At 42.4% G+C, this 14,551-nt stretch overlaps 2 protein-coding genes across 2 annotated transcripts in view; one reads left to right on the top strand and one right to left on the bottom strand.

Moving 5' to 3' along the window:
* The first annotated feature begins 3,073 nt into the window (after positions 1–3,073).
* LOC130482029 (RING finger protein 151-like) lies at positions 3,074–9,127 on the top strand. The gene is made up of 5 exons (XM_056854836.1): positions 3,074–3,288; positions 4,660–4,799; positions 6,196–6,358; positions 7,732–7,852; positions 8,894–9,127. The coding sequence occupies exons 1-5, from the start codon at positions 3,083–3,085 to the stop codon at positions 9,125–9,127; spliced, it is 864 nt and encodes a 287-aa protein (XP_056710814.1). The 5' UTR covers positions 3,074–3,082.
* Positions 9,128–12,672: 3,545 nt separating this feature from the next.
* The window catches only part of VIRMA (vir like m6A methyltransferase associated), a 52,566-nt gene continuing 50,687 nt past the window's right edge, over positions 12,673–14,551 (bottom strand). The window contains exons 23-24 of the mRNA XM_056854092.1: positions 14,037–14,180; positions 12,673–12,899 (exon numbers count right to left, since the gene is read on the bottom strand). Coding sequence (XP_056710070.1) covers positions 12,742–12,899; positions 14,037–14,180 — 302 coding nt within the window. The 3' untranslated portion in view covers positions 12,673–12,741. The remainder of the gene's footprint in view (positions 12,900–14,036; positions 14,181–14,551) is intronic.

Raw genomic sequence — 14,551 nt, 5'->3', positions numbered from 1 at the left:
ATGAATTAGATACTAATCGTAAAGAGGATATCTGGGACTGTAAGAGATGGAGGAGGGTGATGGGGAAGTAAGAAAATAGAATTTAGGTGATCTATATAATATAGATATACTGTAGATACAGAGAAAATTTTGTTAACAATGTTAATGAAATGTATGTGATAGAACTAAGAAAAATAAAAAAAATTATATAAAAAAAGATATACCTCTGTGGTAATATTTTTCAGGATCCTTAAGGAACAAACCACCCTTTACCTCTCATTTCAAATGTGTATATCATGACAATCTCTTTGACAAAACGAAGTACCTCAAGCACAGCGTTGCCAACATCCAGATGGGTCCTGGCCAACTTCCCAAATTACAACGAGTCTCCAGACTTACAGAGATCTGTTCCTCTGGAGAAGAAGGCTGCTTTGGAAGGTGGATCCTAGGGCATCACACCCTCTGAGATCCCTCCCCCAAATAGCCAGGATTTTTCCAACCGGGAGTTGGCAACCCTAAGAGTATAACCGTATCGCAGGCTTAAACGGTGGGAACGGCTGCGCCGTCCCTTTGATCTGTACCAAACGGCCACCAACGGTCTCCGCTCCCTCCCTCGTCCCTGCCCCGCGCCCCCGAACCGCACTCACATCCCAATTCAACGCTCCCGCCACGCAGAGGCTACAGCTACGCCACCCAATCCTAACCCAACGGCTCATGCGCAGCAGACTTCCCAACTCGCGCCGGTAACGCAATACTCTCCCGCGGTCGTTCCCCCCCCCCCGTCCGATTTAATGCGCATGCTCAATCAACTGGCCACCTTCGTGCTTTTTTTTTTAACGTTTTCGCCATTGCGCATGCCCGACCTAGCAATTTTTTTTTTGCCACGCTCAACATGGCCGGCGCGTGTCGCAAAACGCCCTCACCTCTTTCGCGTTTTCCGGGGTTGACGAAGCGGCCTGGAAACCGAACGGGAGGAGGAGCGTGGAGTAGAGGGGGCGGGGCTTTGAGGTCACAGGAAGGCGCCATCGTTTTCTTGTCCTCCTGGCGGCCGGGGAGGAAAGTGCGCCCCTCCCTGGTGCAGAGGCTGATGTCGCAGGGTGGGGTCTCTTAAAGTAAGAGGGGAGGCGAAGAGCTGACCCCGGGGCAGAGCGGGTGGCTGTAGGTGGTCGGGCTGGGCTGGCACCGGAGATGGTGGTGTTTGGCTTTATGGTTTTACTTTTCTTTTTTTTTAATTTTTTTATTATTTTTCAAACTAGTTCACATTCTATTATATCATTCCGTTCTTATGGTATATACTATAAACAATTTCTGTCTTATCATTAATCAAATATGTATAGTTGATTTCCCCTCTCCCCCCCCCTGTCCATTTGATATTCTTATTTCTCTCTTTGTATTTAGTGTCTAATTCATTGGCATAAACCACCTTTGTCGCTATCTTAAACTCTGCTTTTTAACGTTAGTATCTTAATTACTTTAAAAAAATTGAATTAGTTCAAAACATATCCCTTAATGTTTCCCAAATTAAGTTCATTTACACAGTATGTTTTCCATGCCTCCCATTCTTCCACAAATTCAGCATTTTCTTTCTGATTTATTAATGTGGTAAGTTTTGCCATTTCATCTTTATGGTTTTACTTTTAAGGACTTAATGTTATGAGCGCTGTAACATTACTATTATTAGGATGGGTGTGTGGGGGGGTGTTGGTCCTGTTCGTCTGCTGCTGGAGCAGCCAATAGACTCGCCTTAACAAATGTCATTAGTCTGTAGGATGTCACAAGGCTGCATCTGACAAAGTGAGCGGTGACCTTAACCCAGGAATAACCTGTCAGTCTTTAAGGTGTAGAATTTTTCTGCTGGAATTAGTATCATAGAAGGCTATTTAAATTTTTAATTAAAAAGTGATTGCAGTTTCATTTTTCTACAACAGGCTAACAAGTCCACACCGCTGGAATTAGTACTATAGAAGGCTATTTATAATTTTAATAATAAAGTGATTGTGCCTTCATTTTTCTACAACAGGCTAATTTTTCTACAACAGGCTAACAAGGCTGTGCCGCTGGAATTAGTATCATAGAAGGCTTCTTCTAATTTAAATAATAAAATGACTGTAGTTTCATTTATGAAATTATGGGGTTTATGGTAACGGTTCTTGTAGGTTATCCGGGTTGTGTGACCGGGGTCTTGGTATTTTCTTTCCTGATGTTTCGCCAGCAGCTGTGGCAGGCATCTTCAGAGGAGTAACACTGAAGGACGGTGTCTCTCTGCCACAGCTGCTGGCGAAACGTCAGGAAAGAAAATACCAAGACCACGGTCACACAGCCCGGATAACCTACAAGAACCGATGAACTCTGACCGTGAAAGCCTTCGACAATATTTATGGTAACGCTTTAGGATATGCTTTTGTGAATTTCCAAAGCAGGGAACAATACACATTCAGGTTATGATCCTTATGTTTGCTTGCCTGGGAGTAAAATTGGCACAGGCTGTAAGGTATTCCATATGCAAGCAAGACGCACTGGGCTTCCTCAGATTTACTTCTGAGTAAACATGTAAAAGGAAGACTCAAACTGGCTTACAATCACCTTCCCTTCCCCACAACAGACACTCTGTGAGATAGGTGGGGCTGAGAGAGTGTGACTAGCCCAAAGTCACCCAGCTGGCTTCGTGTGTAGGAGTGGGGAAACAAATCCAGTTCCCCAGATTAGCCTCCACCGCTCATGTGGAGGAGTGGGGAATCAAACCTGGTTCTCCAGATCAGACTCCACCGCTCCAAACCACCACTCTTAACCACTACACCATGCTGGCTAATGGGTAGAAGAGGCTTATATACAAGTAGGCACGCAACATGGAGTTCAGTTCTTGGCTTATTAAATACAAAATTCCTTGGAATTCTTCAGAAGGCACCTTAGGTTACATGGGCGCTCTAATGCTGTTCCCAAGCCAGTCTGACTACTCTTGGCATTGTATCGTCGTAGAGGTTTCAGATGCAGGTGTGATACAAATGCTCCCTTCCCCCTCAAAGGCAACATGAGAAGTGGTTGTGGTTTTCCAACACGAATTCTGTGTTTCATTACTCTGGAAGGCTAAAGGACCACAGCCAGAATGGGTTATGACATTGAACGCTTCGTGGGCTACGTTAACGAGGGTCTCTTATGCTGCGTCTGCCGAGACGTTCTGGAAGATCCCTTGCAGGCTCCTTGTGAACATGCCTTCTGCGCTTCCTGCATACAAGGATGGCTTGTCCTTTACAGAAACTGCCCAGAAGACCGTCAACCGCTTGATCTGTCTGACCTCCGACCCCTCTACAGGTATGTAACTGTCTTGGGGCGCATCTTCTCCTATCACTAGCTGTGGTTGACAGCTTTATAAATGCAATGGTGGGGCTCCCCCCCTCCTTGTACACTAACTTCAACTTACCGAAACAAAGGTGGAATTGTCTAGGCCAGACAACAAGCCTGCTCGCTTTGACTCGTCACCGAAATACTTCTTGAAAAGCAGTCACAGTCTGTACTTTACTGACTTGTATGAATTGCTATCATATTTATTGGATTTCTATCCCGCCCTTTCCTGACCATAGTCAGGCTCAGGGCAGCGAACAACCAAAGAATACAATCAGTTTAAAATAATATACCATATAATATGTAAAATATAGTTAAAAGCCTTATTAATTTTAAAAATCCAGTCGATGTCCTTAACATTAAGTAAAAATGACGGTGATAACCAGTCGAGGGGGGAGAGTAAGAGGAGGGAAGGCAGAGACAAAAATGTACCATGAAATAACTGAGCGACTGGGAATATGGGTAGGGGTAGGGAGGCAAGCCAAGATGTAACCATCACTGCCTCAACCTCAACCATATTGTTGAGTGTTTCCATTTATGTATTGGCAGAACTAGATTACTCAGTCCCTACATTTTGGAAAAAGCCGGAAAAGGATTTTAGTCAAAATATCTCATGTTCTGATTGGAAATTGATATGGAATGGCATCCCTTCCAAATAAATCTCTATTGATTTAAAATTAAATTTTATTAAAATTCAATGCTAAGGGTTATTTGATGCCATACAGAATAAATTTAATTTATAGAACGGATGATGATAAATGTTGGCTTTGCCATGCTAATAGAGCAGATTTTAAACATATCTTTTTTAGGCATGTCAGAAAATTCACATTTTTTATGTTGATCTTTTGGAACAAGTATTTGAAGTTAAAAGTTGCAGATTACCAACGAACTGTAGTAATAATATTGTTATTTTAAGCTGAAGTACTTAATGTAGATTTAGAAATAGTTATGAATCTACTGACTGTGGCAAAATTAGTATAGCAACAAATTGGAAAAATGAAAATGCACCAAAAAGAATGGTGAATAAGATTTGGAAAATGGTTTTAATGATCATGTTTCACATATTAGGTGCAAAGCCGAATCAAATTTTGGAGTATTTGAATGCTGGTCTATATTTCTAATATACTGGAATTTCAAGATGAAATCTGCCCATATGTATTTTTTTTGGCATGCTACTATTGATGATATGAAATTGGTATGTAAAACGGATTTGGTTGTGAGAATGTATTATTTATTAAATAAAGAATATTTCCTTTGCAACTTGTGGAACAAATTGTACCTTATGAATACAAACAATTTTACAGTATTGTAAGGATGAAAAGAATTAACTTCTGTATCCAGGTACATGAAGAATGATCTTAATCGACTCCAGCTTCACTGCAGAAACAAAGAGTGTGGCTGTGAAATGGTGTGTTCGCTGGAATCCATCGACAGACATGAACGCGAGTGTAAATACAGCCAGATCCCCTGCTCTAATGCTGGTAGGCAGAGATGTTTGAGAAAGGCCTTTTTACCTTGCAAACTGGACACTAATGGCGAATCCCAATTTTCTTTTGAAAAGAATATAGAATATAGATCAAGAAGGCTCCATAGTTGGTGGCTGTTACTGACTGGCATTTCTCTGTGAACTCCCCTCTGCATTTTGCTAGGATTAGTTGGAACATTTGGGCTTTTATGAAGGACTGGCACCAATGTTTGAAGAGCTAATGTTCCATTACTGTGTGCCAGTGGGAGTTCTTGTACCTGTCCAGCCACAGAAAACACTAACCTAGGGCTAAAATAGTCATGGTGCAAGAGATCCAGGATCAACATCTCCCAAGTTTTTTCTTTACATTTTTACTTCACAGCAGCTAAATATAGCTGTTAATTTTTTGAGAAAGTAGTGCCAGAGGAGGGGGTGCTTATATTTTGAAAATGTATAGCCTGCATACCTCAGCCAATACAGGCTCTTGAGGCAGCTTACAAGTCACAAGATCCCATGTACGTTTTTAAAAATTATGTTAAAAATAAACTGGTAATATAACCTTCAGATTAGCACATTTGTACCAATTCAAATGCTTAATAAGGCTGCAGTCCTAAGGGCAGTCACGTCCTGGGAGTAAGCCTCACTGAATAACATGAAACTTAGTCCCAAGTATACCTACTTAGGATTGCTCCCCGAGTCTTCACTAAAAGCTTAGGGAACTTGGTGCTAGGGAAACTGATGAGTGGAGGGTGTTCCATAATCAGGGTGCCACAATTGAAAAGGTCTTTTCTTATTGTTCCTCTCACTTTTGATAACGTTTAAGAAATGACGGATCAGTAGCATGCACTACCTTTCCATTTTTTAAGTTTTAAGAACAAAAATTTAGGCGCTGAAAACTACCACACCTAGAGAACTGTACTTGATATACCACGGTTGTCCACTAATCCACTTTAGCATATAACTTAGTTTCCCAGTTGGATTGGTATCCATTCATTACACGTCCAATCAGTTTAATGACACAATGCATTTTTAGAAACGGAAACATTTCTATAAACAATATTTTTCCATCTCGCATCATTGCTGCTTCCCTGGATCAAATTATCAGCTCCACGTGGTTGCTCTGAGCATGTTTTAAAATGGGAAATACTAATTTAGGACCTCCAGAGTACCATCTAGTCTGGCACCTGCATACCTGGATAACATACAAACCACAGGAAGCCATTTGCTTGTTAACATCTGACATTTACTTGTAATTTCACGGGATGTTGAAACAATTCTGGCTCTGATATGGAAGAACAATCCTAAATGGGAGTTACCACCTAAGCCCTTTGGTGGCATTGGGCATAGCTCTGCTGAGGATGGCACTGAAAATTTCTTGCTGCTTGCCCTCTAATCTACTGCTTTCTTTTCAGGCTGCCCAGTTCAGGTTGAACGGCGCAATTTAGATGGCCACTTGGCAGAGTGTGAATACCGGAGCCGAGAATGCCCCAATGGCTGTGGGTACAGCATTCTCCGAGCTGAAGATGCACAGCACAGTTGCGTGGCAGAGCTGAGGACAGAACTAGAACTGCTCAGGCGAGTGGAATCATCCTCTCTCTTTTTCTTTGAGTATTCACATTTAAAAGGGTAAAGGTAAAGGTCCCCTGTGCAAGCACCGGGTCATTCCTGACCCATGGGGAGACGTCACATCCCGACGTTTTCTAGGCAGACTTTGTTTGTGGGGTGGTTTGCCGTTGCCTTCCCCAGTCATCTTCCCTTTACCCCCAGCAAGCTGGGTACTCATTTGACCGACCTCGGAAGGATGGAAGGCTGAGTCAACCTTGAGCCGGCTACCTGAAACCGACTTCCGTCGGGATCGAACTCAGGTCGTGAGCAGAGCTTTTGACTGCAGTACTGCAGCTTAACATTGATAGTTAATTATTGTAACTAGTATCTGTTTGAATTGCCAGTATTTTTAATAGCCTGTGACTCCATTGATATGCAAAAGAACTATTTGGAAACGAACTCTGATGTTCCTCCAACTAGCCCAGGCACAACGAATTGACAATTTTCTGCTTACTCTGTTCCTGCTCTGCCCACGAGGCACTTTTTCATGTGGACTTGAGGGTTTTCTTCAAGTTAAAATATTTCCTGCATGTTGTCATCCTTGCACAGTTAGCACATCTGCCTAGAATATACTCAGCCCTTTTCCCTTTCCTTGTCCCTTTGTCTTGGTCTCCCTGCAGCTTTGCTATTCTTCCCATCCTTTTCTGCTGGTATCTCCAAGCTTATTCCTGTAGTTGCTCAGCCGGCACTGATGATCTTGGTAAGTGAAGCTGGAAACAGACACTCTCCACTTAAAAATAAGATTCTGGAATAATGCAGGTTGTCAAAAGTGCAAAAAAAACAGTTTGATGGGATGGTACACCATTCCTTTTCTTCTTCTTCTTCTTAAATAACTCTTACCGACAGATCATCTGTGCTCTAATATTGTATCCTGCATTAACACTACTGTGATCACAGACCTTAACCATCTTTTCTTGTTGCTTTTTCCTATTACATCTTCACTTTGGGGAGTTGCTAAACTCTCCTAAATTACATAACTTTGAAACATATGCATGTGTGTGTGAAAGCACACAAAAACCTATTGAAAAGTAAGCAGGATAAACTGGTTTGAGGGTTCTGGAAAGAGTTTGCAACGGTCTATCCTGTGTTTATTGCTTCTGCCATTATTGGAAATGACAGATTCTCAACAAGATGCTAAATTGCCTCTTCTAAAAACTTCTTCTGTGTGAAGAACTAAGAAGCTGGCAGAGCAGTTTCCGAAGGTAATCATTGTTTTGCCACAACTGAAGAATATTTGAAATACTGTCAGAACAGCTTTCTTTTTTCTTTCTTTCTTTTGAGGAGAAATAGTAGGTAGTTTTAGTGTTTCATTTTTAGGCTTAATAACAAAACAAAATTTCTAGGTCAGAGATGGTCTGCAGAATGGAAGAAGCGAAGCACGAGATGGAATCCAGATTAGATTCTCAAAGGAGACATATGGTGCAGAAAGAGAGTCTTTTGCAAAATGAGATTGAAGAGCTCAAGGTATACGAGTAATTGATATACTGTATTGTACTGCATTTACCTCCTAGGTGAATTGTTGCTTCTAGTGAGTCAATGCCTCCGTCCAGTTTATTGCCTACTGAACTCTGTTTTCAAGTAGCTACAATGATTTTTTTTTGTTTTTGAAGTAGTGCTTTGAGCCATCAGGTACCCCCCATCAGAAATCGAGACAAGCAGGGAAGCAGCTATTTAGCGATAAGCGAACCAGTCAGATGAATATTGAATGGACCTTCATAATAATTCTGATTTGTCAGTGGGACAGATTCCAAATGGTCCTTCAGTCTTCGTTGCTGTGCGGCCCTTCAATCACTAACAGCTCTCATTCCTGTACTTTCCATGCTTGCCAGGGCAGCAGGATCTAAATGCTGCTGCAGCTATCGGCAGCACTACCCAGGGCTGCTGGAACAGTGTTTCCCGTGCGCACAACAGCATCCACGACCTGACACTCACTGTGATAGCAAAGCCACTGTGACTCACACTAGTGAACACGCAAGATGGGGAACAGCAGAGAGAGACTCAGTGCAGCAAGGCAGGTCCATCTTAGAGGGTATAGGACCAGTCTGAAATGGATCCGGGTGTGGGGGAGATTCAGGAAATCTGTTGTCTGGACCCATCCAAATTCAGATTTGATGCATTGCTAATTGTTTGCAATCAGCCATTGTTTGCAGTCAGCTGAGCTTAACAGAGAGCTGGTCTGGACTATGTATGGAGCCTCAGTCTACTGGGTCGAAGAGGCATGGTGCCCAGCCAAAACAATAGATGGCAGCGAATGGCATGTGCAGGTTCTGAAGCATATTATTGCAGTCTTCGTAGCAAAGTGACAGATTCAGGGATGTTACAGCTGACAGAAAGACCCTCCAGTGGGGAGCACAACTAGATGGGCCCTCCCAGAACTCCTTGGGGGGAGGGAAAGACACAAACGCAATAGAAAATTGTCACCCTCTTGAATTTGTTGTTTCAAAGAGTGTTTAACACATGCACTGTTTTAATTTAAAAGCAACTTGCATTGTTAATGCATTTCAGAGTCAGATGTCTCGGATGATGTCTGACGTACATACCCTGATGGCAACAGAAAGGCAGCACCGTCAGGAACTGGAGCAGGCAGAGCTTGAGAAACAGGAACTGCTGGCGCTCGTGAAGGATCTCCAGAAAGATTGCCGGCTGACTCGGGAGGGCAACAAGAAAGGGACAAACCTCCGACCGCTAACCCGACTGGAAAGCATGAAGCGAAAACCGAGAGAGGTTACGGTCATATAAAGGAAGCTCTCCAATTCCTGCTTCCACTGAACTGATTAGCAAAAGTTTTCTTCCTGTGTCTATATTGGGACTTGCTCCTGCATAATAGGCACACAAATGGGATGCAGTCCGACAATACTGTAGACCTCCTCACTTGAGCGGGGCCACACATGGGAACCCCTCCTTTGCTAGAGACTAGCTAGACACAGCATCAGCTGTGCCTTGAAAGATAGCACCCTTTAGGCCTTAATCGTTTTAGGAAGCCTAAGGAGAAGCAATTATGAATTTAAAAATTATTTAATATGAAAAACAAAGATTTTCTTGGGACTGTCTTTCTTGCCCAGCTGTTTTTGCCCAACTCTTTTTTTTTAAAGTCTTTTGTTTGTAGGAATGGGATTTCCCTTACTCAAAGCACACAGTTCTATAGCTGAGCAAAGGCTGTTGTTTGTAGTGACCCTATGAACAGTATGAATGCTACAAACTGGATCCTACCAGCTTTTTCTGTTCAGTCTCACCTGATTTCTTTACCCATTGCAGGACCTGCTCCATGTGGCTTTTGTGCACCCAGGGGTCAGATAACTTGAAAAGTCTTGGTGGTCACAACAGGGCCCTAGCAGAAAAGTTGGTGGAATCCATCCCTAGGACTGGGTTGCATAAATGTTATCGCAGAAAAGAACCGAGTGTGGTTGGTTTTCAGATCCAGATAATTCAAAAGCTACCTCAACTTACATATTTCAAAAACGGATGGAGTCTTGTGGAAATTCCTCAAGTATTTGTTACGTCTAATCCTTAATATATGTGCAGACCAGGATAATAAGCTAAGATCTGATGTGTTACAAAGTATGGAACTGAAAATAAGGGGGAAATTAAACTATATACCAGTAGCTCAGACCTTAGAAATGGGTTTTATAGTGCCTTTATTATAACAAATCCTTGGTAAAGATAGGAGCATAAGCCAAAGTTTGATTACAGGAGGAATACTACTGTAGCATTTGTGATTCATTTCAGAGAGGATTGTTGTTTCTTCCAAACCAACCCCTGTGGCTGGGAGCCAGAGAAACCTATACAAAATTGCTTCAACACATGGGGTACAAATTTTTTCTCCTCACAGGCTGTGTAGGAGGGCTTCCGTCAGAAGGGTAGAGCCGGGAATGTGGAATTGTCTACCGAACTTTGGAACCTAGTGTTAATATTTTATACTGTGATATGGAATATATTTACTGAAAAACAGAGTGCTTCAATTTCTCTTCTTCTGGGAACTGTTGTGTGACACGTGGGAAAACAATACGTAATTTCTTCAGCTGTACTGGCCACTTAGAAAACTTGATAAAACCAACCGGAAAGCTCAAATTAGGCAGCCCCCACCCCCGAATCTCCTGTCATCTATTCCATTAGAAATGGTAGGTCATTCTTGTACTGATGTTTAGTGTCAAATCCAGGATAATAAATAGCTTTTGGAGACCAAGTGAATCCTTAGGACCGTAAGAAAAACTGCATTGTATTTTTCCATAAAGGCTACTTTTCAGGTGCGTCCTTGGTGGCTACGATTTGAGCAGCACCTGCTCCTGAGTTCACACCAGCCGTATAGATTCCTTTATTTATTTTTGAAGTCTCATAGGATCTCCTTTGCATTCATTCCTTTAAGTATTTCTTGGCTTAACAACCTGTCTTCCAGTTGACTAGTTACTACCAAATTACTCATACTTAAACTTGTTGCTAATTTCTTAGACAATTTTGTGCTTTATTTATTTCAAGTGACTTAAGATTATTTCTTAGTTTTTGGGGGGAGGGGTTAAAATCTATTCTGAGGTCAAAGTTCTGGATAACACGTCCCTTTCTGTGTTCAGAGGGACAAATGATGTACACTAAACCACAGATGCAGATTTTCAGGAGGAAAAAAACACTACATGTCAAAGATTTGATGATCAGCCAAAAAAAAAAAAAAAACCCTCCTCAGTTAAATAAAAGACACCAGTTTTTATAGCCTCTGTTAAGATCTGTGGCTTCAGAATATTTAACGAGACCTCTGGTTCAGTTGGTGCGATATTATGGAATGTCTCTTGAAAAGGGGCCAAGGAATAAACAGGTCAGCACTTAGGCAGTGGGAAGGAGAAACACTGTGGACTGGATCCTGCAAGATGAGCAACCCCGGAAATGTGACTTGCGGGCCAGGGAGTTGTGGTGAGAACTACAGAGATGAAATCCCCTCCCTCTTCCACAAGCACAGCTTGTGGAAAGGAAAAGGGCAACTTTGCATCCTCTTCCCTGCAGTCCTGCAATCCCAGGATTTAATGTTGCCAGGGCCAGAAGGAGCTGCTGGAAGGGGGAAGGGAACACACCATAAATCTGCATCTGTCTGCCTTTTGCTGACAGTGTGCTAGTGCCATGCTCATTCACGGATCTCCATTTGTACGTCAAGTTAAAAAGCTGCTTTTTCATTTGCATCCAGAGCAACTCTCTGCTGTAGATTATTTATTGCCACTTCACAGCCAAGAGAAAAGTGAGCCATATGTTCAATGGCCAAGCTCATTGTAGAGAAGGTTTTGGCACAAACTTCTTTACATGCTACTTGGGAACACAAGGATAGCTGAGATTTCACTCTGTGTGTGGGTCTTGCTTATGCTACCCAATGGGCAGTGATTTAAAAGAATTTACTTTGCCCTTTCCCACCACACACTCACAATCTGAAACTTGCCTGTCAGCAGTTGTACTGTTGATTTTTGCTACATGAGTGCTCCTGACTCCCTAACAGAAAAGCTGGGAATGATGGCAAACTAAGAGCCTATCTATTGACTGAGAAGCGCTGGATACTGAAAAATCATGTGCAAGGTTTAAAAAACAGTTGGTTTTTATATGCCGACTTTCTCTACTGCTTAAGGGAGAATCAAACCGGCTTACAATCACCTTCCCTTCCCCACAACAAACACCCTGTGAGGTAGGTGGGGCTGAGAGAGTTTGACTAGCCCATGGTCACTCAGCTGGCTTCATGTGTAGGAGTGGGGAAACAAATCCAGTTCACCAGATTAGCCTCTGCCGCTCATGTGGAGGAGTGGGGAAGCATGTGAAAGAGCTGAAATTTTTCAGATGAAGATGAATAAAAAGAAGTGCCTCTTGTATCAACTCCAAATATGATTCAGGGCTCACCAGACCTAAATTTGATCAAACATGAAAACTCACTTGAGAACCTACATCATCAAGATTTTTTTTTAAAAAACATAGCCTTTTTGCACATATTCCCCACTCCCACATTAAAGGGGTATTATATCATTAAAGAAATGAGAGAAATGATGTTCAGCCCCCTTAGCACTACTTTATGCTAAATGTTGCTTTGTACTGTGGCTACATCCATGGCTGTACTGCTTGCAGCATGACCTGGGGACATTACTAAAGCAAGCCTTAAATCGGTACTTCTGGCACACAATGCCCTATTCTGCCAGAAAATGCAGGCAACTGTACACACACAAAAAAGTTTTATTGAAATCTCAGATCTTGTATCAAACAAAATTTGATTCTTCCCAACAAAACAAAGCCTTCTCTTGCTGCCCCAGATACCAGTAAGTCTTGCATTGGTCCTTGAGCGCTCAAGCATTTTGTTGACATCTTAAAACGTTCAGAGTCAGGATGTTCTAAATGGTCTATCGAGTAAAAGAACGAACATGACGCCCTCTTCCACTGCCTCCGCTAATGAATTTTCCTCTTGAGCCACTGCTGCCGCCACTATTCGCACTCGCCCAAGATGGGCCAATTCCTCCACGGCCTCTTGAAGCGCGATCGCGAGGGCTCGGTCGATAGCCTTAAAATGGGAGAAAAGGCTCATCAGTATCAGTTCACCGGTGGTTCCTATCAGAATCTAAATGAGGGCAAATACGTATATTGTGGACACTGTAATTACAATGTCCAATGCTAGGAAAAGTTGAAGGTAGCAGGAAAAATAGGAAGACCCTCAATATGACATGGATTGTCTTGTTTGGGGGCTTCCTAGAGGCACCTGGTTGGCCACTGTGTGAACAGACCGCTGGACTTGATGGGCCTTGGTCTGATCCAGCAGGGCTTTTCTTATGTTCTATGTTCTTAATAAAGGAAGCCACGGTCTTCAGTTTGCAAGGCCTGAGCAAGACTGTTAATGTACGTTCTGGAGGCCATCAATTCATAGGATCACCATAAGTTGGAAGCGACTTGACTGCACATAACACCCACAATACAGCAAGGAATCTCAAACAGCCCCCAATTGCCTGAAGAATTAGTCTCTAATAGCAAAAGGATTAAGACTTTCTCTGCTGGACAACAGAAAGACAAGGGCCCCCCAATTAGGATCACTTACAGAAAATTAAAAGTTCCATGGAAATCAATTAAGACAATCAATGAATTAAGACAATCAATTTTGACTGGGTAACATGTATGTAATATGGTGTGATCTTACTAGACTGGAGATCCAGGAATTTTCAAATTCAACGGAATAACACTTATTCTCTGTCATACACGTTTACCACTCTTGTTTTATTAGATATAAAATATATATCTTTGATCTTGGTAGATCACAGAGACCCAGGTGCAAAACTGCCCCCATTTCTTGTAGGTGCCAGTGACCCCATGCTCAGGGGAGGCATAGAAGCGGCTTGGGTCAAGCTGAACTTTGATTTCCCAAAGCAGGCAGGCAGAGAGAGAGATTTCCACTCACAAACATGCAACATTACTGAGCCACCAAGTGCTGCTAAGACCTAACCAAAGAACTTGTAAATGAAAAGCCATGTTAGTGTTTTTCAGGTTTTTACCTAACATTGGTTTCAAGGTAGTTCTCACAAGTGGAGCTCACTTACATTTGCTGCAGCCTCAAGGGGAAGGCCAGGTGGAATTTGATATGCTTATCCTGTTATCATAAGTTTAGCACGTAATACATATATTTTCCAACAGGTGAAAAAAAGCCACGTACCTGCAGAACTCAATGGCCTCAGGGGTGGCAGTGGGCCCCTGTTGAAATTGCTTTGCCCACCTCTGCTTTCATTGTAGGTGCCTCGCGGAGAACTTTGCGCACTCCAACTTGACCCTCGAGCTCCTTCACGACGACTGTAATTTCCTAAACATCAAACAAAGACTGGCTAGAGCAGCTGTGGAATGTTTCGACATTCAGCATAAAGTGCTAAATTGTACTTTATGTTTTAATTTAATCTGTAAGTTGCACAATAATGTAGCCCAGCGGACAGAATTAAGCTCTGAGCTGGAAGCTGTAAATTCAAACCCTGCAATTACCATCACATCACCTCGTTGTGACTTTACAGAAAGTATTCCCTTCAATCCTCAGATCCCATGTATAACATGAATATTATCAGGGTTGTTGAAAGAAGGACAAAAGAATGTAAAGCGCTTTTGCCTGCAAAGATCAACATCACTAGTAAGAGCAGCATCACTCAACTGAAGCGAACTCTGAAGATCTCTCCAGATAATGCA

The sequence above is a fragment of the Euleptes europaea genome, chromosome 8, assembly GCF_029931775.1.
Source record: "Euleptes europaea isolate rEulEur1 chromosome 8, rEulEur1.hap1, whole genome shotgun sequence".
NCBI classification, from domain to species: Eukaryota; Metazoa; Chordata; class Lepidosauria; order Squamata; family Sphaerodactylidae; genus Euleptes; species Euleptes europaea.
This window is presented reverse-complemented; position numbering and strand designations above follow the sequence as displayed.

Excerpts from the sequence above, each read along its gene's own strand:
- LOC130482029 (XM_056854836.1), top strand. The coding sequence starts at position 3,083 with ATGGGTTATGACATTGAACGCTTCGTGGGCTACGTTAACGAGGGTCTC. Across the intron at positions 3,289-4,659 it reads GACCTCCGACCCCTCTACAG|GTACATGAAGAATGATCTTA; the intron begins GTATGTAACTGT and ends TTCTGTATCCAG. Across the intron at positions 4,800-6,195 it reads GATCCCCTGCTCTAATGCTG|GCTGCCCAGTTCAGGTTGAA; the intron begins GTAGGCAGAGAT and ends CTTTCTTTTCAG.